At 36.4% G+C, this 19,525-nt stretch overlaps 2 protein-coding genes and 1 long non-coding RNA gene across 6 annotated transcripts; 2 read left to right on the top strand and 1 right to left on the bottom strand.

Moving 5' to 3' along the window:
• Positions 1 to 371: 371 nt before the first annotated feature.
• LOC144192250 (cysteine-rich venom protein triflin) lies at positions 372 to 2,487 on the bottom strand. The gene is made up of 6 exons (XM_077711362.1): positions 2,392 to 2,487; positions 2,223 to 2,313; positions 1,500 to 1,642; positions 887 to 981; positions 693 to 775; positions 372 to 544 (listed from the first exon to the last, which is right to left on the bottom strand). The coding sequence occupies exons 1-6, from the start codon at positions 2,401 to 2,403 to the stop codon at positions 417 to 419; spliced, it is 552 nt and encodes a 183-aa protein (XP_077567488.1). The 5' UTR covers positions 2,404 to 2,487; the 3' UTR covers positions 372 to 416.
• On the top strand, positions 1,714 to 14,789 carry LOC144192247 (macoilin-1). Of its 3 annotated transcripts, none has more exons than XM_077711358.1 (13): positions 1,714 to 1,728; positions 2,194 to 2,339; positions 5,014 to 5,263; positions 6,462 to 6,603; positions 6,779 to 6,905; positions 6,999 to 7,122; positions 7,190 to 7,365; positions 7,574 to 8,042; positions 8,462 to 8,620; positions 9,197 to 9,367; positions 9,777 to 9,903; positions 10,193 to 10,367; positions 11,045 to 14,789. In XM_077711358.1, the coding sequence occupies exons 3-13, from the start codon at positions 5,187 to 5,189 to the stop codon at positions 11,233 to 11,235; spliced, it is 1,938 nt and encodes a 645-aa protein (XP_077567484.1). In that variant the 5' UTR covers positions 1,714 to 1,728; positions 2,194 to 2,339; positions 5,014 to 5,186; the 3' UTR covers positions 11,236 to 14,789. The 3 variants fall into 3 exon arrangements, with proteins under 3 accessions (XP_077567484.1, XP_077567482.1, XP_077567483.1); XM_077711356.1 differs by having other exon boundaries at positions 9,774 to 9,903; XM_077711357.1 differs by lacking the exons at positions 1,714 to 1,728; positions 2,194 to 2,339 and having other exon boundaries at positions 5,004 to 5,263; positions 9,774 to 9,903.
• Positions 14,790 to 15,855: 1,066 nt separating this feature from the next.
• LOC144192235 (uncharacterized) lies at positions 15,856 to 19,123 on the top strand. 2 transcript variants are annotated; one of them, XR_013325079.1, is made up of 5 exons: positions 15,856 to 15,998; positions 16,178 to 16,261; positions 18,551 to 18,656; positions 18,723 to 18,879; positions 18,956 to 19,123. It is a non-coding gene; the product is annotated as an uncharacterized LOC144192235 (long non-coding RNA). The 2 variants fall into 2 exon arrangements; XR_013325080.1 differs by lacking the exon at positions 18,723 to 18,879.
• Positions 19,124 to 19,525: the final 402 nt, after the last annotated feature.

Raw genomic sequence — 19,525 nt, 5'->3', positions numbered from 1 at the left:
AGAAAAAAGATATATATATATTTTATTTATATTTTATATATATATATATATATATATATATATATATATATATATATATATATATATATATATATATATATATATATATATATATATATATATATATATATATATATATATATATATATATATATATATATATATATATATATATATATATATATATTTTTTTTTTCTTTTTTTTTAATATATATTTTTTTAGACAGTAGAAGTGAATGCAATAGGAAGTCTTCGATGTGAATCTTTGATTCATGTTGACAAATAAAAGTGAAGTGCTTGAGAAGTTAAATGACCAGCAGAACAAGGTCATGAAAAGAAGTAAAGGATCAAGAACAATGATGGGACGGACATGCAAGTTGTCAGATTTTCATTTATTCATTGCATTTTTTATGTATTTAGGAAATTTGAGAGGAACACTTGCAGGAAGCTGGGCACCAGGCGCTCACACTACTGTGGTTGCAGGTATACTGCTCCTTCAGCTCAGGACAGTTGCTGTACTGGTCGGTGTAAGGGCACGGGTTAGCTATGGAGGGAGGATATCATAAAAGTGTTAATAGAGAGCACTGAAGGGCAAAAAGATTATTTTATGGCATTCCATAACCTCCATTGATTGGCTGACAGCATGACAATATTTCTCAAAGTGGATTATTGAAAATGGCAATGCTACTTACTGCACAGTTTGTTCTCGCAGTCGTTGGGACAGTCACCACAGCTAGGTCCCGATTTGTAGGGGTGAGTGTACTGGTAATTTCCACTGAAAGGTATTTCATAAAATCATGTTTTTTACATAAACAGGCAAAATGTAATGCATAGGCTGAAGTTGCTATTTGTGCAACTCAAGTGAAAATGCTTCCTGTATACTTACGGTGAGCAGTATTGGCAGACATAGAAGTACTTGAATCGAGAGTTGGGACAGTAGGCCATAGCACAGCCAATCTGGTTGGAGTTGTACCAAACAACCTGGGAAGGGACAATTTATTTATTTTGTTCATAATGTGCATCCTCGTATCGGTTGTGGAGGTTGCAACAATTAGTTTCTATGTATGTTAGTATAAATACACATCCGTACAGTACATAAGTAAAAATATTAAACATGTACTGAATATTTCTCAATACAAATTCAACTATTCCATTTAAAAATAAAAAAATGAACAAAACATCTACTAGTGTGCTACTATGGGCTGGATGCTGCCTTCTACTATTTAGACTTTGGACTTAACAATACTTAAATATCGGTCTATATTGACTCAGTCTGAAGTTCTGTACAGAAACTAGTAGTTTGCAATAATTCAACCAGCCTTGATTTAAAAATAAATAAATAGAATAGAATGGGGGTTGAAAATGTATGTTATATATTATTTTATTCATGGATTAGAATCCAAGAATTCCTGTTTAATTGACCAGTACTTTGGCCATTCAAACACGCCTGTTCTAGTGTCCCTCCCTGTTGTTCCTTATATAGATAAAGTATACTTTACCTGTGTGAAATGTCCAACAACTCCTCCATTGACAGAGCCCACTCCGTAGCGCCAGTCCTTCACCTCGTCATACCACGCCTGGATGGCGTTACTCCAGCTGTTTTTGTAGCTTGACATGTACAAGTTCTCTCCACAGCCGCTAGCTGCAAAAAAGAGGACACAGCCCGTTCTATTGGCCAGTGCTCACACTTGAAAAAAAGAACTCATGAAGAATGGAATCAATTGTTTGGTGAGTCTGATGATAATGATGAATCAAACTTTGACATTATGATGATGGATTAGATTTTAAGGATTTAAAATTGGTAATTCCATTTGAGAATTGTGTTCATATTTTTACCAGGATTCCATACCATATGTTGTGAATAAATGTTTTGTCATTTGCTAGTTACTAGTACCAGTGCAATCCTTGGTGTGAGGTGAGGAAAAAGTGAAGAAAAAAAAAGGATAATTTAGTCACTAAATATGGGTGCATGTTATACACGTATGCGGGTTATATTGGAATAAATATGGTAAGTAAGGGTTGCTTAAAGAAACACTTTTGACATTATGGACCACAATTTCAATACATTCTATGTGATTAGGAAAAAGTACAAACCAATCAGCATTTTGCAAGATGCAAAAATGCCCCTTCAGTTATGAATGGTTTCCTGATTGTCTAATGTTTACTCTGGGATTTTCATTTTTGTCATTTTAGAAAAAATATAATGTCCTGAAGCAACTTACTACTGATGACCCTATCACTGCTGGAGCTGTGGCTCATGGAGCAGGTGTTGGCCCATCTTTGAGCATTGGATGCAGCTTCTCTGTTCCAATTCTGAGGAGGAGGAACAACACATACACGTAAGATTATTTCACTTGATTTTATTCACTCGAACATCAGATTGTCATTTACCATTTTCAGCATGTTCCTAGCGCTCGGACGCACATTTCTTCTTAGATTGTTGTGCTTATTCACAATCTCATTCTGTTCCGAAGATGTAGCCAAGACGTTGACTAAAAGTCAAGCAGCAGGAAAAAACAATCTTACTAAATGACTGAAAAATGAGCTTACTGGGCCGTCATATAATCAACTCACCATTTTTCTGGATGGTCGATCAGAAATGGGAAAAGAGATATTTTAGAATAAAATAGGACAAAATGACAACGACAACTGTTAAGTGACTTACAGTTTCGGTGTTCACGTCATCTTCTGAGCTGGTTGACACTTCAACGAAAGCGCAGAGGCACAAGGTGCACAAGAAAGTCAGGAGGAATAGCTTCATGGTGAAATCCAGGGCTGATACCCACTAGGCACCACCGTTTGATTTTTATACACTTGGGAACATGCTGCCACGTCATTTTAAACACATGACCTTCAACAACATGGTCATTCCAGTTGTTCCTGTTGTGTGTTCCTTGCAAATTAGCCTGATTGATCTATTTTTAGAGTTTTTATTGTTACTTCCTGGCTGGTGTTTTTTTTGCATAACACAGTTTTTTTTTAATTTTCATTTACCACCACAGCCTTAACGGATTTAATTATAGACAGTTGACCGGGTAACTGAATTGTAGGCCCACATATTTAGGAATCGCATTTCTATTTTTTACTCATGGGTGCTGCAATTCAAAAGAAATCAGAAATAATTATGTACTTAACTAGTGGAATAGGTATTTCCATATTTGCAAAACACGAATAACATCGTCCTCAATTCGGACTTTCCCCACCCAATATGCTAGTTTGTATTGCTTATCAGTTACTAATTCTGATAATGCTTCTAGCAGATGCTAATCTGTAAAAACTCTCACTGTTACATCACAATCAAAATGAGGTTGGTTCTTAACCACATGATTTGCCCATTTGCACCTTATTCTAAATTTGACGCTCAAAATTAAGTTTTAATACGGCAATCTTTTTCCAAACCCACTTGAATTCCATGGGTTTATTTTCACCTGCCCTCTGAAAACCACCTGGATCATGAGCCAAAAGCTGCAGGTAGAACTTCCTTCATCCATTGTTCTCCAAAGCAGGATGTCCTCAATTCACTCCATCTGGGATTGGAAGCCTCGGTTCCTTTTCCTCATCCTTGACATCCCCATTAATCGATGTTGGTGTCACGTATATACTATAGAAATTATTTAATGCCTTCCACACTATTGTAACTCACACTGTCCAAACAATACAGTACAATTATAGTATCTAAATTACCACAAAGCTGATTTTTGAAGGCTACCAGTTTAGATCCTTAGAGATGTGTTACTCTTTCGGATGCAATACATTATGGTATGGTTATAAAAGTATAAAAAGATACTGTAGGTAATGTGTTCATCTAAAAATAAAATTTCAAGTATTCACTAGTACTTTAAAGTATATGAAACTTGCCAGGAAAGCTACATAATGGTAAAAAAATGTTAAACAAAACTTTATTTGTGAAGTAAAATTACAATTAAGATTTAAATAGTGCTTTTTAAGCATTCCCAAAAATAGGGAATTGCCATTATTACAGGGCTCCATTAAAAAAACATTACTTCCTAGGTCATGCACTTAGAAAAAAAAGATAATTGTCATATTTGGATTACGCAAAACTATATCTTTATTTCTGTCGGTCATTCTTAGTTCAAGGTTCCCTTTGTATCTTCAAAGATTGTTTCTCATATTGCACATATTGAATACAAGCTGTGTTACCATATATAGATTTGATATACTCAAAATATAAATATACACAGCATTTGTGCAACAGATTATTTATGCAATGTAGCAATACTTGCAGCCAAATTTTGCAATTTGTAAATGTCAAAATTTCAAAGGTTTGCCACACCTATGGGGTGAAGAAAAAATGAAAAAATGTTGTTATGTGTTTGTGGTAACAATCCTTTCCCACATCACCATGATTTGGCATGGAAGGTAAACACCTGAATCTATTTGGAAGGGAAATTTTAAGGAACTTGGATTGATTTTATTTTCTTATGGCACTGTTTAAAATCCCAGTTGCAAATCAATGCTAATGGTGTTGCTGGTGAGTATTGTTGACCATGGTAGATTCTAGCCAATTGTAAAAAAAAAAAGAGCATTCACAGTCTGTATTTTCAAGTCAAATTGTCTAGGGGGGGTCATTTCAATCATGTAATTTTCAGTAACATTGCTTCAAAGTTTTAATCAGGCTATAAAATAACAATAAATACAAAAATACAAAACATGATAAGATATCTTTTTAAAGAAAATTAAAATAGTGACTTGCCCTATTAAGAAAATAATAAACTTAAATTACTTGAAAAATAAACAACTTGAATAGCTGTCCACTGTAGTGATTGCTGTTTTTGTGAAGAAAAAAAACTGAATGGCCAGTTTATGGAATTAAACGTTTCTAATAGTTTACTTTATTTCCCCCATTTTATAATAATAATAATAAATAAAACAGATCGGGTACTCGTCGTGTTTCGAATAGGAGCTATTTAGTCCTCGACTTTAACAACGCGCGCTTGCTTTCAACTGCGCATGCGCGCGTCTACTGACTGGTACCCCTATTTTCGTTCCCAGACATCAGGACCACCAGCACCCCCCATCACCAGCATCATCCTCATCTTCACCGTCATCGTCATCAGGCCAGGTTGAAGTGAAATCTCCTCCGAAAACGAGCCTTCCTCCTCTTCGTCGCCCGTCGCGGTGGAAGACAAAGGGGCGGCGAGGAGAGGAAGAAAGAAGATACTACCATGAAGAAACGTTACGTGGACGCGAGCAGGCTCCGAAAGATGAAGAAATTGAAAATAAGCGAGCGGCTATCTGAAAGGTAGACAGAGAGTCAGCCATGCTTTTGTTGTGCTTATGCCCGTCCGCGTCTTTGTGTGCATGTCAGACCCACTCCTACTCACCTGTCTGCATCACGTCACCTCCACATTGCCTTGTTGTTGTTTTTATGCGCGCGTGCGCGCGTGTATATGTGCGTCTGTGTGCGTATGTGCGTTTGTGTTAACACCATCCCCCCCCCCCCCCCCAACATGCGGACACACTAAAGACAAAAAAAAGATGCAATAAGTTACAATTAGCCTGCTTCTGTTGCTATTTTAATTTTTACTAGCAATTGAACACATCTTTTTCCGTGTGTGTGTGTGTGTGTCATTTATGTTGCAGTTGTGCAAACCTGTAGTTGGCTAATTATTTTCTTTGTTTGAAAGCTGCTGGAAATGTTGACTAATTTTGCTTTTTAAATTTGAAATTACAATAGAATTAGTCATAGGTTATCCTATTTTAAACATGGTCATTATGTTCAAAATGGGATAACCTATCCATATTTTATGGATATATATATGTAATTAAGAACAAAAATACTACACATTGAAATTTCTTGCCTAAATCAACAGAAATATGTATTTCTTGTATTCAAGGTCCACTATAGGGAGTGTAAATTCCAATATTTTGTCTACTTTTTCCGTATTATTTTTTATAGTTTGAATAACAAATACTTGAAATGTGTTATTAGTTAGAAAATATCGTATTTTGGACGTGGCAGTGTAATTATTGCGATTGATTCTCACATGAATGACCAATTTAAACAAGAAAAATGAAGTGGTGGCGTTTGAGAAGAATTAGGATTGAAAGTATGTGTCGGAGGATGCTGTGGAGACCGCCAACCCCCCCTCCCTCGCTGTCTCGCTCTCCTCCAGATGAAATATTGCCATGGTTACCAAACAAAGAAGGGCCGATGTGGCAACAGCAGCCTATGGATGAGCAGAACAAAGGAAGCAAACCACCACTCTTCCTGTGGGCCTTGTGGTGGTCTCGTTAAAAAAAATGAAGACACTTATTGTCTATGAATTGGCTCCAATTAAAAGGATCTTGACGTCTTTCAAATGGACTTCAACACTTTTTTGCGCTTTATTGTCTGCCCTGTTTAGACATGGAGCAGAATTGAAACAACTCGAGTGTAGAATTAGACGCTTGTTTGTTCTTTTACATATTGATGTATTCATTTGGATCATTTTTTGCAGTGCATACACATTCCTGAAATGTATGGCCATGTGGATGTTGGTGCTCCTAGCTGATTTTCTTCTGGAATTTCGCCTGGAATACCTGTGGCCATGCTGGCTCTTTTTTGGGAGTGTCTACACAACATTCCATTGCCATGGGCTGGTGAGTTACCCTCAGTTGTGACATATTATTTGGTGTACACTTTTTGTAAAATGCAATGTCTTTATATTTTAGGTTTATTCCATTGTGAAAATGCTTCTTTGTCTAGTTTGCATGTTTTTTGCATTATTATTGATGATAACAAAGGCATCTAAAGAACAACTTTGTATATTTGCAGGTCATTTGTGTGGTTTTTGTGTGTGCTGCCTTCACACTGGACATCTTTTGTTTGATTTTTGTTCCTTTACACTGGCTTTTCTTTGTGGCCAGCACCTATGTGGTATTCAATTACATTTGGCACACAGGTAGGCATGTTGACTTTGTCCAAAATCTTATGTGATGGACAAACATGTGAAAAATCTCTGCTATAATATTCCTTTATTCTCTCTTCTTCTCAGAGAAGGGTATCTGTATCTCTACAGTTTCCCTGTGGATTCTTCTTGTGTACACAGAGGCTTCACTTCGTCTTAAAGACCTCAAGAGCTCCCATGCCAACCTTTCGCATCTTTTTGCAGCTCACTGGTAGGTTTAATTCCCACCAAATTGAAAAACTATGTTGCATTTGTCTCACTGTGCTTTCTTGATTTAGCATCGGATACCCGGTGGTATATCTGGGCTTTGACGCCACCTGCTACTTTACCAACATCTTCAAGCTGCGCATCCAGAAAGCAGTACAAAGTGACAATGACTTCCACATGCACCTGCTGCAACATTCGCTTCCACCGGGTTTGTCACTTTACCCCAAGATGGCACCTGACAATGGACGTAAGTCACATCGGATATCAATGGGCCGACATCATTTCAATGCATCTGACAGGGAAAATAGACAATAGTTTGCAAATGGCATGACTAAGAACAAATTGGTTACTACTAACAAAGAAACAGTGTTGAGGTTTTTAGCTATGGGACAACAAAAAGATGAGTTTCAACTTCATATTTTGTGGTACATGACAAATTGCTCTGATCTTTCCAGCCTCCAAATGGAAGTCAAAGACTGACTTGACTCAGTACCAGTGTCAAAACGGCACCGTACTCCCCCAAGACGAGTCCCACACCGTAGACTGCCTCCAAATCCGTAACGAGGAGCGAGCGCCCGAGAAGGCCACGCAAGAAGTCCGCTTGGCTGAACCGAGCCGTAAGCCATTGTTGTCTAAAGGCAACTCAAGTGACTCCAGGGTGTCCATCCACAACTGCTCGACGGAGCCGGAATCCTCCGCGACCTCCGAAAAACTACCTCAAGAGGAGCAGGCCAGCAAGGCTGCACGTGTAGTGAAGAACTCCTCACCCAAAATCCGGGGCACGAACGGTGCCACTCCTTCGCCCCCTGCGAGCAGGACGGAAAAGAAACAACGATCCAGCGGAAAAACAGGCAGCCCAAACCGGGACGGTGCAGACAAAAGTTTGACAGTGGCTCAGAATCAGCATGCTGAGCAGCTCAACAGGTAAAATAATAATAATAACAATTACATATAAATGCAATGACTTATGAGTTAGTCACATATTTTGCTTTGATCTATGAGCAATGATTTGACATGTACATAGTTTAAAAATGAATCGTATGAAGCTTTCATTTCAAACAAGGTACTTGTGTCATTGGATAGTTTTTTGTTTTATTATTATTTGAACAACTTGGCTTTTTTTCAAGAATCAGGCAAAATAAATATTAATTCCAATAATTTAGCCACTGTTCCAATATAATCACTTAAGACATGTTATATTTGGCACTTTTGGTCATTATTGTGCAGCCTTGAACCGAACACCTCTAATTTAGATAGTATTGAATTCTCCATACTTCTATTTATAGGACTTTGGTGATCTGACATTCTCCTTTTTCTGACCCTGCTCTTGTTTTCATGGCCAGGCTGGAGCAGGAGCTGAGGAAGCTGAGAGGTGATCTGCAGGTGAGCAGACACAGTGAGCAGGAGCTGAGGAGTCACATCTGCAACCTGACCAACAGCGAGAGGAGCATAAGGCCCGAAGTGGCCCTTCTGCGACACTCCAACATGCTGCTGCAGGGCAAGTGAGTGGGCTGCCAAATCAATGGCATTTTTACCAGAGCGCCGATTCTCACCGTTTGCCAGCAAATCACCATCCCGCCAACCACTCCAATGTCAGACATGTAGCCACGTCTAAGTCACTGCGATAAGAAATGAATATCTCATGCAGACTTACAATGCTCATTTATAAATGAGACTCGTGCCAGCTTAATCTATGCCAGCACGAAACGTATGAATTTTTTATTGTTATTTTTTCCCAGACATTTATGTCTTGCCATTCAAAGTAGAAAGATACTCGTCATGCTTTGTACTCATAGGGAAAATCTGTTAAAATGTTACACAGCAGAAAATCAATAAGTTCCCAAATCTGTAGTCATTTTTCTTCTATCTTGTCTAGAAATTAAGATACTATTTACATATTATTCCACTTCCATTTCAGCACCGGTCTATTTTAAAACTCAGTTGCAACAATTACATTTTATTACAAACAATTGGAACTTATTACTTCACACCATTTTCTTTGTGGGTTTCCTGTCAGATGAGAGTTGTTAAACCGTTTGCATGTTCTTCGTATAACCTCCTTTTTTTTCTCCTCATAGGATCATGTGCTTGAGCAAAACCAAACAGCGAGACAAGCAGACCAGCGCCATGTTGGAGAAGAAGACGCGAGCCGAGACTGAGGCCAGGATCTCGCTGGAAAGGCAGGTGGCGGAGCTCCAAGCTCACAGACCCGATGAGGCGGCTAGCGTGGCAAGGACCATCAGTGCCAGGTAAAAAGACCTTTCCACTGCCCTCTACCTTGTAGTATAAGAAACCCACTCAATGTACTATTGTGGTACCCCCACTTACTATTTAACATTACAACGAATGGTGTTATCGTATTTTCTGCACTATAACCTTCATTAAATGTCAGATTTTAACATAGCTTGCATATATATAGGACACAGTAGACGTAGTAGTTAGTACTAGTGGTAGTTGGGGGTTAGTGTTTGAGTCCACTAGATGATAGTGTGATAAAGGGAATGTCTTACCATGATTATTTCATGTACTGCATCGGATTTTAAGGCACACCATCTGATTTTTGGTCTGTCTTGTACTGTGGAAATATGATTTTTTAAAATACTGTGATTTGAATTATAACCTTAATACCATGCACAATGTTTTTGTGTCTCACAGCAGGCTAGAAAACAGCGAAAGCCAAATGCTCAGGAAACGGGTTAAAGATTTTGAAGCAGACTACAAACATCTACAGCTGCAGAATCAAGTGAAAGAAAGCCGGGTTCTTGATCTACAAAGTGAAGTAGAGGTAGTTATTGGTATATATTCTTATATGCTCTACTAAAACAGTCAAGAAAGGCATTTTTTTTTATTACCACTGGCACGGTAAGTCAAGCTCTGAGCTCACAGGTTCCAACGTAATTTTGTTAGGTCACATGATAGAGCAAAAATATTTGGGTAGAAGGATTATTAAGTAAATTCTATACCTATATATTTAAGTAAGATCAATAACATCATCCTTTTGATACATATGTAAGTGCGCTCTTTAAAAATAAACATAACAATGTATTCTAATTTGTATTTTTTCCCTTTTTTAGGGTCTAGGAAAGTACCGCGGAGTGGAAAAGGACACGGAAATGTTGCTGTCCACTCTGTCGGTCCTTCAGGACAAGGCTCAGCATCTTGAGTACAACCTGAGCGCCGAGACACGCATCAAGCTCGACCTCTTCTCAGCGCTAGGTGATGCCCGAAGACAGCTGGAGATTGCTCAAGGTGCAACATTTTTGCTTTTTTTTGTGCATTTCCATTCATATTCATGCATGGCGTAAATCCTCGTTAGGGTGTCAGCAAAGCAGGAGCCTTTATCAAGCTGATTTGGGATGAGACAAATATTTGAATTCGAGAGAAAGATTTAAATAAGCCTTAAGAGGTTAAAAAAACAAATCCAGAATAGTAAAGTGGAGGAAATTGTAATGACTTCATTTATTTTCTTTCTTTATTGGCGATTGAAATAGCTAGTAATCAAGTCATATTTAACTTTAAAAGTATTATATTTAACCTGTAAACATTTTATTTTACTTAGCAGAGCTATGATTTTTAATTTAATGTGTTCAATTTCATTTCACAATAATAATTTGTTCACTGTGTTCATGTGAATCTTGGGCAGAGGAAGACTATTTTTTCCATCAATTGGTCAAGAGATTGCCCTAAAACTAATAATAATAGAAAACCCAACTTCCAAAATAATTTCCCATCTCAAAACCACCTGCTGAATGAAAATTCCATATTTTCCATCACCGTCAAGGTAAAATTCCATTCTTGTTTGTATGTATAGGAGCAATTCATTTTGTTCCAACAGAAGAGCGTCTTTTCCTCCATTTTTGGAATAACTGACCTCAATGACATTACTATATGATGCATATTGATGGTGCTTTTGTCTCGTTTGTCAGATAAGCTTCTGAGGCAGGACAAAGAAATCAGCAGCATGAAACAGAAGATCGCCGAGGTCATGGCGGTCAGCCCCACCGTATCCTACGTGGCCCCCCGGCCTCCAGTGCCTCAGTACCTCACCAAACTGCTCGGCTCGGAGCGCTACATGCTTAATCCGCGAGCCCTCATGTACCAGTGTCTGAAGAAGTAGACTTCCATTGGGGGGCTTGACAGGAAGGAATGTCTGCAGTTGTCTGTTTCGGGACGCAAATCAATGGACGACCTTTGGATCCCGCTACCGGTAATAACTTAACCCACTACGAAGATGCCATTTCAACAAGGTGGGATCTTGATTTTAAATTATTCCATGCTATTTATTTTTAAATAATTAAAGTCATGTTTTCAATCATTTTATAATTTAATATTGTGGACATATAATACGAGAACAGCGATATTATCTGCTGTTTTTTTAAGTGCAGTCACTCTTTTGGCACTTTCTTAAAAGAAATTAGGCAACAGTTGTTTTAAAATAATATAGAAATGCGAACTGGTTCTGGTGGTGTGAGCTTTGTCGCCGTCTTGCGGTGATTTTTGTGAAGCGCACCCATAGGTCACATTTTGCCTGCATCACTCATTTGAGGGGAAAAAGTTTGGGGACTTTTTAGTAAAGCTGAGAAATTAACACACAAGTTTACATAAAGTAAAGCACAACCATTTTTGCAAATGTTAAAATCATTCCAATTTATAATATGAAACAATACGTATATGAATATTTTTAACAGATATAAAATAAATCCCTATTACATACAATACTATACAAACTACGTGCAGTGTATATCTGGATTATTTTACAAATTTTATGGCTAAAGTTTTTGATAAATTGGAAGTGTTTCTTATAATTAAAGAAAGACTAAACTACTTTTTAAACAAAACAATTCAACTCCAAAATGTTTTATATTGCATTCCTCCAAATCTAGTCATTTATTTATTTCCTAGAAATGAATAAAAATTGAATCTGTTTGCTCATTTTATACCTCAAAATTGTCCTTTTCATAAAAGCTTTTGAAAAATTCACATGCATCATTGAGATTTATAAAATGGAAGTATTCCTGGAGTTTTCTTAGTACTATACAAGAATATTAAAGCTTTTGGAGATATGTTTTTTGAAATGAGAGGGCAGCTGAGATCACGAGTACATTTATTTTGTATCGTGCTCTAATAAATAGGCAAATAATAACTGTCTTTTCTGCACGAAATTTGAATGTTGCCAGAATACATGAATACAAATTTCAATGCATTTTCCATTCAAATTCATTTTTCTGCTGAAAAATACCTCACCCAACTTCATATTCAACAACTCCAGCTCAAACAATGTCTTATCACATATTTGCCCAATGCAAAAGCATGTTGTCAAAATTTCACGAGCGTTTTATATTTAATGAAAATGCTTTACTATCACAATGCAGTTCTTAAGTGTTTTAAAATGAACTAAAGTATACTTTATATGGAGGCTTTCCAAAAGTCACAATACACTTAATTTCGACCGTTTCAGTGTTGCATTTTTGCAAGGCTGTCAAACTACTGAAACAAAATTGCAGTATACATGGTGTTCCAAAATGTTTGACCCCATTTCCTAGGCCTATCATTTTTGACAATTTTTGTTGGAATGACCTCATATTTTCACAGCGTGTGTAGAAACTTTTCATGTTTTTGTGAGTAACATTTGGCGTTTCTCTTTTCAGGTTAACAAATGCCATTCACCTCAAAAGAAAAGGCATTTTGTGTGTTAGAGTATGCTTGGACTTAGTCACCCAAGATAGTGCAGCATGCATTCTTTACAATTTTCGCAAAGAAGGCACCATCTACAAAATTTAGCACCCAAATTTTAAAGAAAAGGGCTGAAATGTGGATCCCCACATGTTTGCTTCTAACACTCTTCCAAGGACTACGTAGGTGGGCTTCACGATCTTCCTTCACTGTTTCTGCTGTCTCAAAATGATTGGCCTAAGAAATGGGGTCAAGCATTTTGGAACACCTTGTATTTGCAAGCCAAACTCAAGGAAAAATATGCACTAAACAGGTAAACATTTAATTTTGATAAAATAACATGTATTGCTCAAAATATCACATATTGTATCTTAGTTGGGCTTATGGTGCACTACCCTAAAAGAAGGAATAAAATCCTGGTCAGTATACTAAGAAATGAGGGTTTATCTATGCATTAAAAACCTATACACAAAACCATACAAATAAAACTTCATTTACATATACATGTAAAAACTTATACAGGAAACTATAAGTAGAACTTCATTTTTTTTGGTTTTCCCTGAAAGGGAATACAATGTACTGTAAGCACTAATGTTACCGAGGATTCTTAGCTCTGTAGTTAGTGCATCAGCTTCACACTTCAGGTGCCGTAGGTTCAAATCCCAGCCTGGCAATACCACTTGGTGTAAACTCTTATGTTATAATGAGCAATTTGCTCAAGTACTCGTTTAGAATGTGAGAAGCAGTGGGATCTATAATGTATACAATTACTGTTGGGTGTGCCTGTGGCCTCGGTGGCTGGTCCGTTGTCTTCGCTCTAGTGTGTCAGGGTTCAAATCCTGGTTACTGCAGTGTGGAGTTTGACCTCTATTTGGGAGTTTTGGTGCCTCTGACACTTGAACAAATTGCCTATCATAACATAAAAGTAGTGCACCATAAGTACAACTAAAACACCAGGTCTGATATTTTGAGTAACACCTATAATTTTAGCAAAAGAAAATGTTGACCTGTTTATTGCGCATTTTGCATTGAGTACGGCCTGCAAACAATAATTTTGAGACATCAGAAACAGTGGAGCAGGTTTGTGAAGCCTTCCTGCATACTCCTTGGAAGAATGTTACAAGAGCAAGTGTGGAAAACCACATTTCAGCCCTTTTCTTAAAGTTTTTGGTGCCAAGTTTTGTAGTTGGTGCCTTCTTTGCAAAATTTTTAAAGTAGGTACGCTGCACTGTCTTATAAAAATGATTGGCTTGCAAAATGGGGTCAAACATTTTGGAACACCCTGTATATTAATACAGAAATGACCTAGTGACTTTGGGATAGCCCCCCAGAAAGATTCAAATATTCTACCTTTATAATGCAATTTTTATCTGTGAACGTGTTCTCAACTTGAATTTGTATACTTATTTGACACATCATTGATTGAGCAGTTCAACTGTACTTTAAAAGTCTTCTGGATTTGATGACAGTGTGTTTTATGGACTTTGCAGTGAGGCAAGACTTGTCCACGACTGGAATCCACTGACTTATTATCATGGATCACAAAATGAATTACTGTGCCTATAAATGCTACCAATGTGACTTTAAAACCGGGAAGACAAAAGTTAATGTGAACGAGTGCTGTGTTTGAATTTAAGTGCTATGTACTGTTTTTTAGTAGGTTCGCTTCTTTTCTTTTTTTACTCGAACATAATTGTACAGAATGGATATTGAACCCAAACGGCTGGGTGACACTCCACCATATCTGGGGTAGCTTTTTATTTAGAGCGTCTTTTTAGGGTGTTTTATATCAAAACTATTTTTTGTCTGGTTTTCCTTTTATTATTTATAACTTTGTCAATTTGTACGGCAACGTGTTTTGTCAGCATGAAAGTGTATTGAGCACACATTGTGACGTTAAATACGTACAAGCGTATACAGTACTTGTACAAGGGCTACCCTTTCTTAAAACAAAGAGAATTCCATGTTTTTTTGTATAAATTATTGAATTTTGTCTCATGTGGTTGTGGTGGTGTGAGCTTTGTCGCCGTCTTGCGGTGAATTTTGTGTAGCGCACCCATAGGTCACATTTTGCCTGCATAACTAATTTGAGGGGGAAAAGAGTTTGGGGACTTTGAAGTAAAGCTGGGAAGTTAACACACAAGTTTACAGAAAGAAAAGCACAACCATTTTTGCAAATGTTAAAATCATTCCAATTTATTATATGAAACAATAGGTATATGGAGATTTGTAACAGATATAAAAAGATCCTTAAAAAATGATATTATCTGCTGTTTTTTTAAGTGCAGTAACTCTTTTGGCACTTTCTTAAAACAAAACAAAAAGAAATTGGGCAACAATTCTTTTAAAATAAGATAGAAATGTGAACTGGTTCTGGTGTTGTGAGCTTTGTCGCCGTCTTGCGGTGAATTTTGTGAAGTGCACCCATTTGTCACATTTTTTGCATTACTATTTGAGGGAAAAAGTTTGGGGAACTTTTAAATTAAGATGAGAAATTAACACACAAGTTTACAGAAAGAAAAGCACAACCATTTTTGCAAATGTTAAAATCATTTCAGCTCATGATATGAAACAATACATATATGAAGATTTTTAACAGATATAAAAATATCCTTATTACATACAAACCAAGTGCAGTGCATATCTGGATTATTTTACAAATTGTACGGCTAAAGTTTTGAGTAAATTGAAAGTGTTTCTTATAATAAAAGAAAAACTAAACTACTTTTTAAACAAAACAATTCAACTTGTGAACAACATGCACACCTGTCATTTCACTCTTTCCAAACTGCGGGTTAAAACCTGTTGTAATGTTGAAATTAATGGATGAAACTCAAATTTTAGTTGACCCTGACTTCGAGATCATGTGTGCCCCCAAAAAGATAGCGCCCTGGGCGGTCGCCCGAATTGCCCATAGCAAAAACCAGCCCTGCCGGTATACATTGTTGTTAACAAATTAAGGTAGGATTTCAAGTTGTTTTTCCCCACCCACTGACTAATGCACGTTATTATGAAAACGATTTCTATTTTGTGTGTGTCTATGTTTAATAGGCGTGGCCGATGTCAGAGTTCAAAAAGGCGACGTCAGACGCCAAAACGGTTTAGGTGCCGGGAGGCTGCACGGGCGTGCACTGCAGAGCTGCTCAGAACTGACGATTTCCCGAAGAAACTCTGACAGACTTCGCACAAGACGCTGCAGCACAGTCAGTATGTTGTCGTTTGGGGATTTCGAAGCCCCAGCTCTCGTCTTGAGAGTGATCTTTGACGGTAGCATGTTCCGTTGGCGTGTTGCAGCCATGACCGCAAAACGTTTGCAAACAATTTGGCTGCATCGCGTTAACGATCGCTCCTTGTTTAAAAAGTAATTATTCCATTGTGTGTTTCAGTCCTTCAACGAGCACCGACTGCTGGGAAAGATCAAGAATGTGGCCAAAACGAGCGGAAAGGAGAAGCTTGTCGACGCCATAAGTGTCAGTCACTTATAAATAGTTCCGATTTTCTTTATCCGTTTAATATTTAAACGTCATCGTTCAGTATTCAAGGCTTTGCGCAATTGGCTCGTTTTTCATCGTGATGCATTCAAATTTTGAATGAAAACACTAACTTTGCGTTTTTTTAATAGCATAAACCTGTGGATAAGTCACCCACACAGATGCCATTAGTGGATGCGTAACAAATAAACAGCAATCCCTATTGAATTTAATTTAATTTAAAAATAAATACTATAGTGGCAAGTGCAGGAGTAGCTTCCACTTGTGAGTTTCAATGTGTCTTATCACGTTTTTCTCAACTTAAACAAGTAATGTCATGTAGTGGCACTGTGCACTTAAATAAATAAAATACTTTTAGGCCCTTAACTTTCTGAAAGATGTCAGGGCTAAACAGTAATCATTGATTATCATGTTAAATGTAGACCAGACATTTCTGTGATAAAGGAAAATTCTAAAGTAGGGTCATCCCTATTGAATTGAACTAAACAATTAAATACTATAGTGGCAAGTGAAGAAGTAGCTCCCACTTGTTTCAATGTGGCTTTTCCTGAACTTAAACAAGTAATCTGTCAAGCAGTGATTTTAGATGGATTAAATAAATGTACTTTATCCCCTTAACTTTCTTAAAGACCCCAGGGCTTGTACCTTTTAACTTAAAAATAAGTGAGGCATTTATTCAACCATTGTGTAGGGGCCATTTTTGACTCATTTAAACGTATGGTAAAATAACTTTTTTCTTGGCATAAGACAAAAATGAAGCGTTTTAAGGTATTTATTTTTTAAGAACAAATAGATTTGAATTGACTGAAAAACTTGAGGCAAAAGTAGGCTCCAAATGTTTTATTTTTTTTTTCAGGATAAAAGATTTCCCCAATTTTGGTAAAACCTTCCTTGCGAATGTATTTTTACTTAACCATTTGCATGGTCTTACCTTTAATTAAAAAAAAATGGGTAGATTGATTCTGGTGTAACATCCAGCACTGATCTATGCATTTTTTCAAGATAAAAGTTAAGACCTTGCAAATGTTTTTTTTTTTTTTTTAACTTTGTATATTGACCCTGTTTTTTGTTTCCAAAATTCCTGATTCTGGTAAAACCTCACTTGCAAATGGTTAAGTAAAAAAATGTGTAGATTAATTCTGGTGTAACATCCAGCACTGATCCATGCATTTTTTTACTTCACCATTTGCAAGTGAGGTTTTACCTGAATTGGGAAGATCTTTTATTCTGAAAATATAAAAACATTTGCAAGGTCTTACCTTTTATTTTGAAAAATGCATAGATTGGTCTAGTGCCAAGCTATGCATTTTTTTTCAAAACAAAAGGTAAGACTTTGCAAATGTTTTTATATTTTCCCAAACATTTGCAAGGTCTTACCTTTTATTTTGAAAAACTGTAAGATTGGTCTAGTGCCAAGCTATGCATTTTTTCAAAATAAAAGGTAAGACCTTGCAAATGTTTTTATATTTTCCCAAACATTTGCAAGGTCTTACCTTTTATTTTGAAAAATGCATAGATTGGTCTAGTGCCAAGCTATGCATTTTTTCAAAATAAAAGGTAAGACCTTGCAAATGTTTTTATATTTTCCCAAACATTTGCAAGGTCTTACCTTTTATTTTGAAAAATGCATAGATTGGTCTAGTGCCAAGCTATGCATTTTTTTCAAAACAAAAGGTAAGACTTTGCAAATGTTTTTATATTTTCCCAAACATTTGCAAGGTCTTACCTTTTATTTTGAAAAACTGTAAGATTGGTCTAGTGCCAAGCTATGCATTTTTTCAAAATAAAAGGTAAGACCTTGCAAATGTTTTTATATTTTCCCAAACATTTGCAAGGTCTTACCTTTTATTTTGAAAAATGCATAGATTGGTCTAGTGCCAAGCTATGCATTTTTTTCAAAATAAAAGGTAAGACTTAGCAAATGTTTTTATATTTTCCCAAACATTTGCAAGGTCTTACTTTTTATTTTGAAAAATGCATAGATTGGTCTAGTGCCAAGCTATGCATTTTTTTCAAAATAAAAGGTAAGACCTTGTGAATGTTTTTAGATTTTCCCAAACATTTGCAAGGTCTTGGCTTTTATTTTGAAAAATGCATAGATTGGTCTAGTGCCAAGCTATGCATTTTTTCAAAATAAAAGGTAAGCACTTGCAAATGTTTTTATTTTATTTAACTCAACCCAAAGTTTCCTGCCTATGAAGCTTTTCAAAATAAAAGGTAAGCACTTGCAAATGTCTTTTAACCCTTTTTTTTTTTTTTGTTTTCCAGAATTCCACAAGGGGACCTGATTTCTCCATATGAACAGATAGCCTCAGACACCTTAATTTTTCTGTGCTGGATGGTGAACCAGTTTTGTCATTTTTCAAAATAAAAGGTAAGCCCTTCCCATTGTTTTTTCAACTAACTTTGTGCCTTAACCCCTTTTTTTTTTGTTTTCCAGAAATCCACCAGGGGGTGGAGAAGATTCGATTTTAAACAATGCTGTAACACCAGCGGGAACCTAGCTACAAACTTTTTCAAAATAAAAGCTGGAGCTTTTATTTTCTGGATTTCCTGGTGGTGACAAGAGGAACTACTTCATTTTTTCAAAATAAAAGGTGAGCCCTTCTCATTGTTTTTTGAACTAACTGTGTACTAACCCCCCTTTTTCAATTTTCGAATCTTCTCCACCAGAGGGTGGAGAAGATTCGATTTTTTACGATGCTGGACCACCGACGGGAACCAATCTACAAACTTTTTCAAAATAAAAGCTGGAGCTTTTATTTCCTGTTTTTCCTGCTGGTGACTGGAGGAATTACCTCATTTTGCTCAAGTTTTTCAAAATAAAAGCTTTTAAATGTATGCATGTGTTTTGTTTTTAAGAAAAGATGCAAGTCATAATCAAAGTTAAAATATTTTATTTACAAGTAAACATTTTAAATTTGGAAAAAACACTTAGAAAAAAATAAAAAAGCAAACACTTAGAATAATTAAATAAAAAAAACACTTAGAAAAAAAAAAGGGGAATAAACACTTAGTAAAAAAAATTAACAAAAAATTGGTATAAACACTTAGTAAAAAAATTAACAAAAAAAAACTGGGGGGATAAACGCTTAGTAAAAAAAATTAACAAAAAAAATGGGATAAACACTTAGTAAAAAAAAATTAACAAAAAAACGGGGGATAAACACTTAGTAAAAAATTAACAAAAAAAAACTGGGGGGATAAATACCTAGTAAAAAAATTAACACAAAAATGGGATAA

Source organism: Stigmatopora nigra, unplaced genomic scaffold, assembly GCF_051989575.1.
Source record: "Stigmatopora nigra isolate UIUO_SnigA unplaced genomic scaffold, RoL_Snig_1.1 HiC_scaffold_25, whole genome shotgun sequence".
Classification (NCBI taxonomy): domain Eukaryota; kingdom Metazoa; phylum Chordata; class Actinopteri; order Syngnathiformes; family Syngnathidae; genus Stigmatopora; species Stigmatopora nigra.
This window is presented reverse-complemented; position numbering and strand designations above follow the sequence as displayed.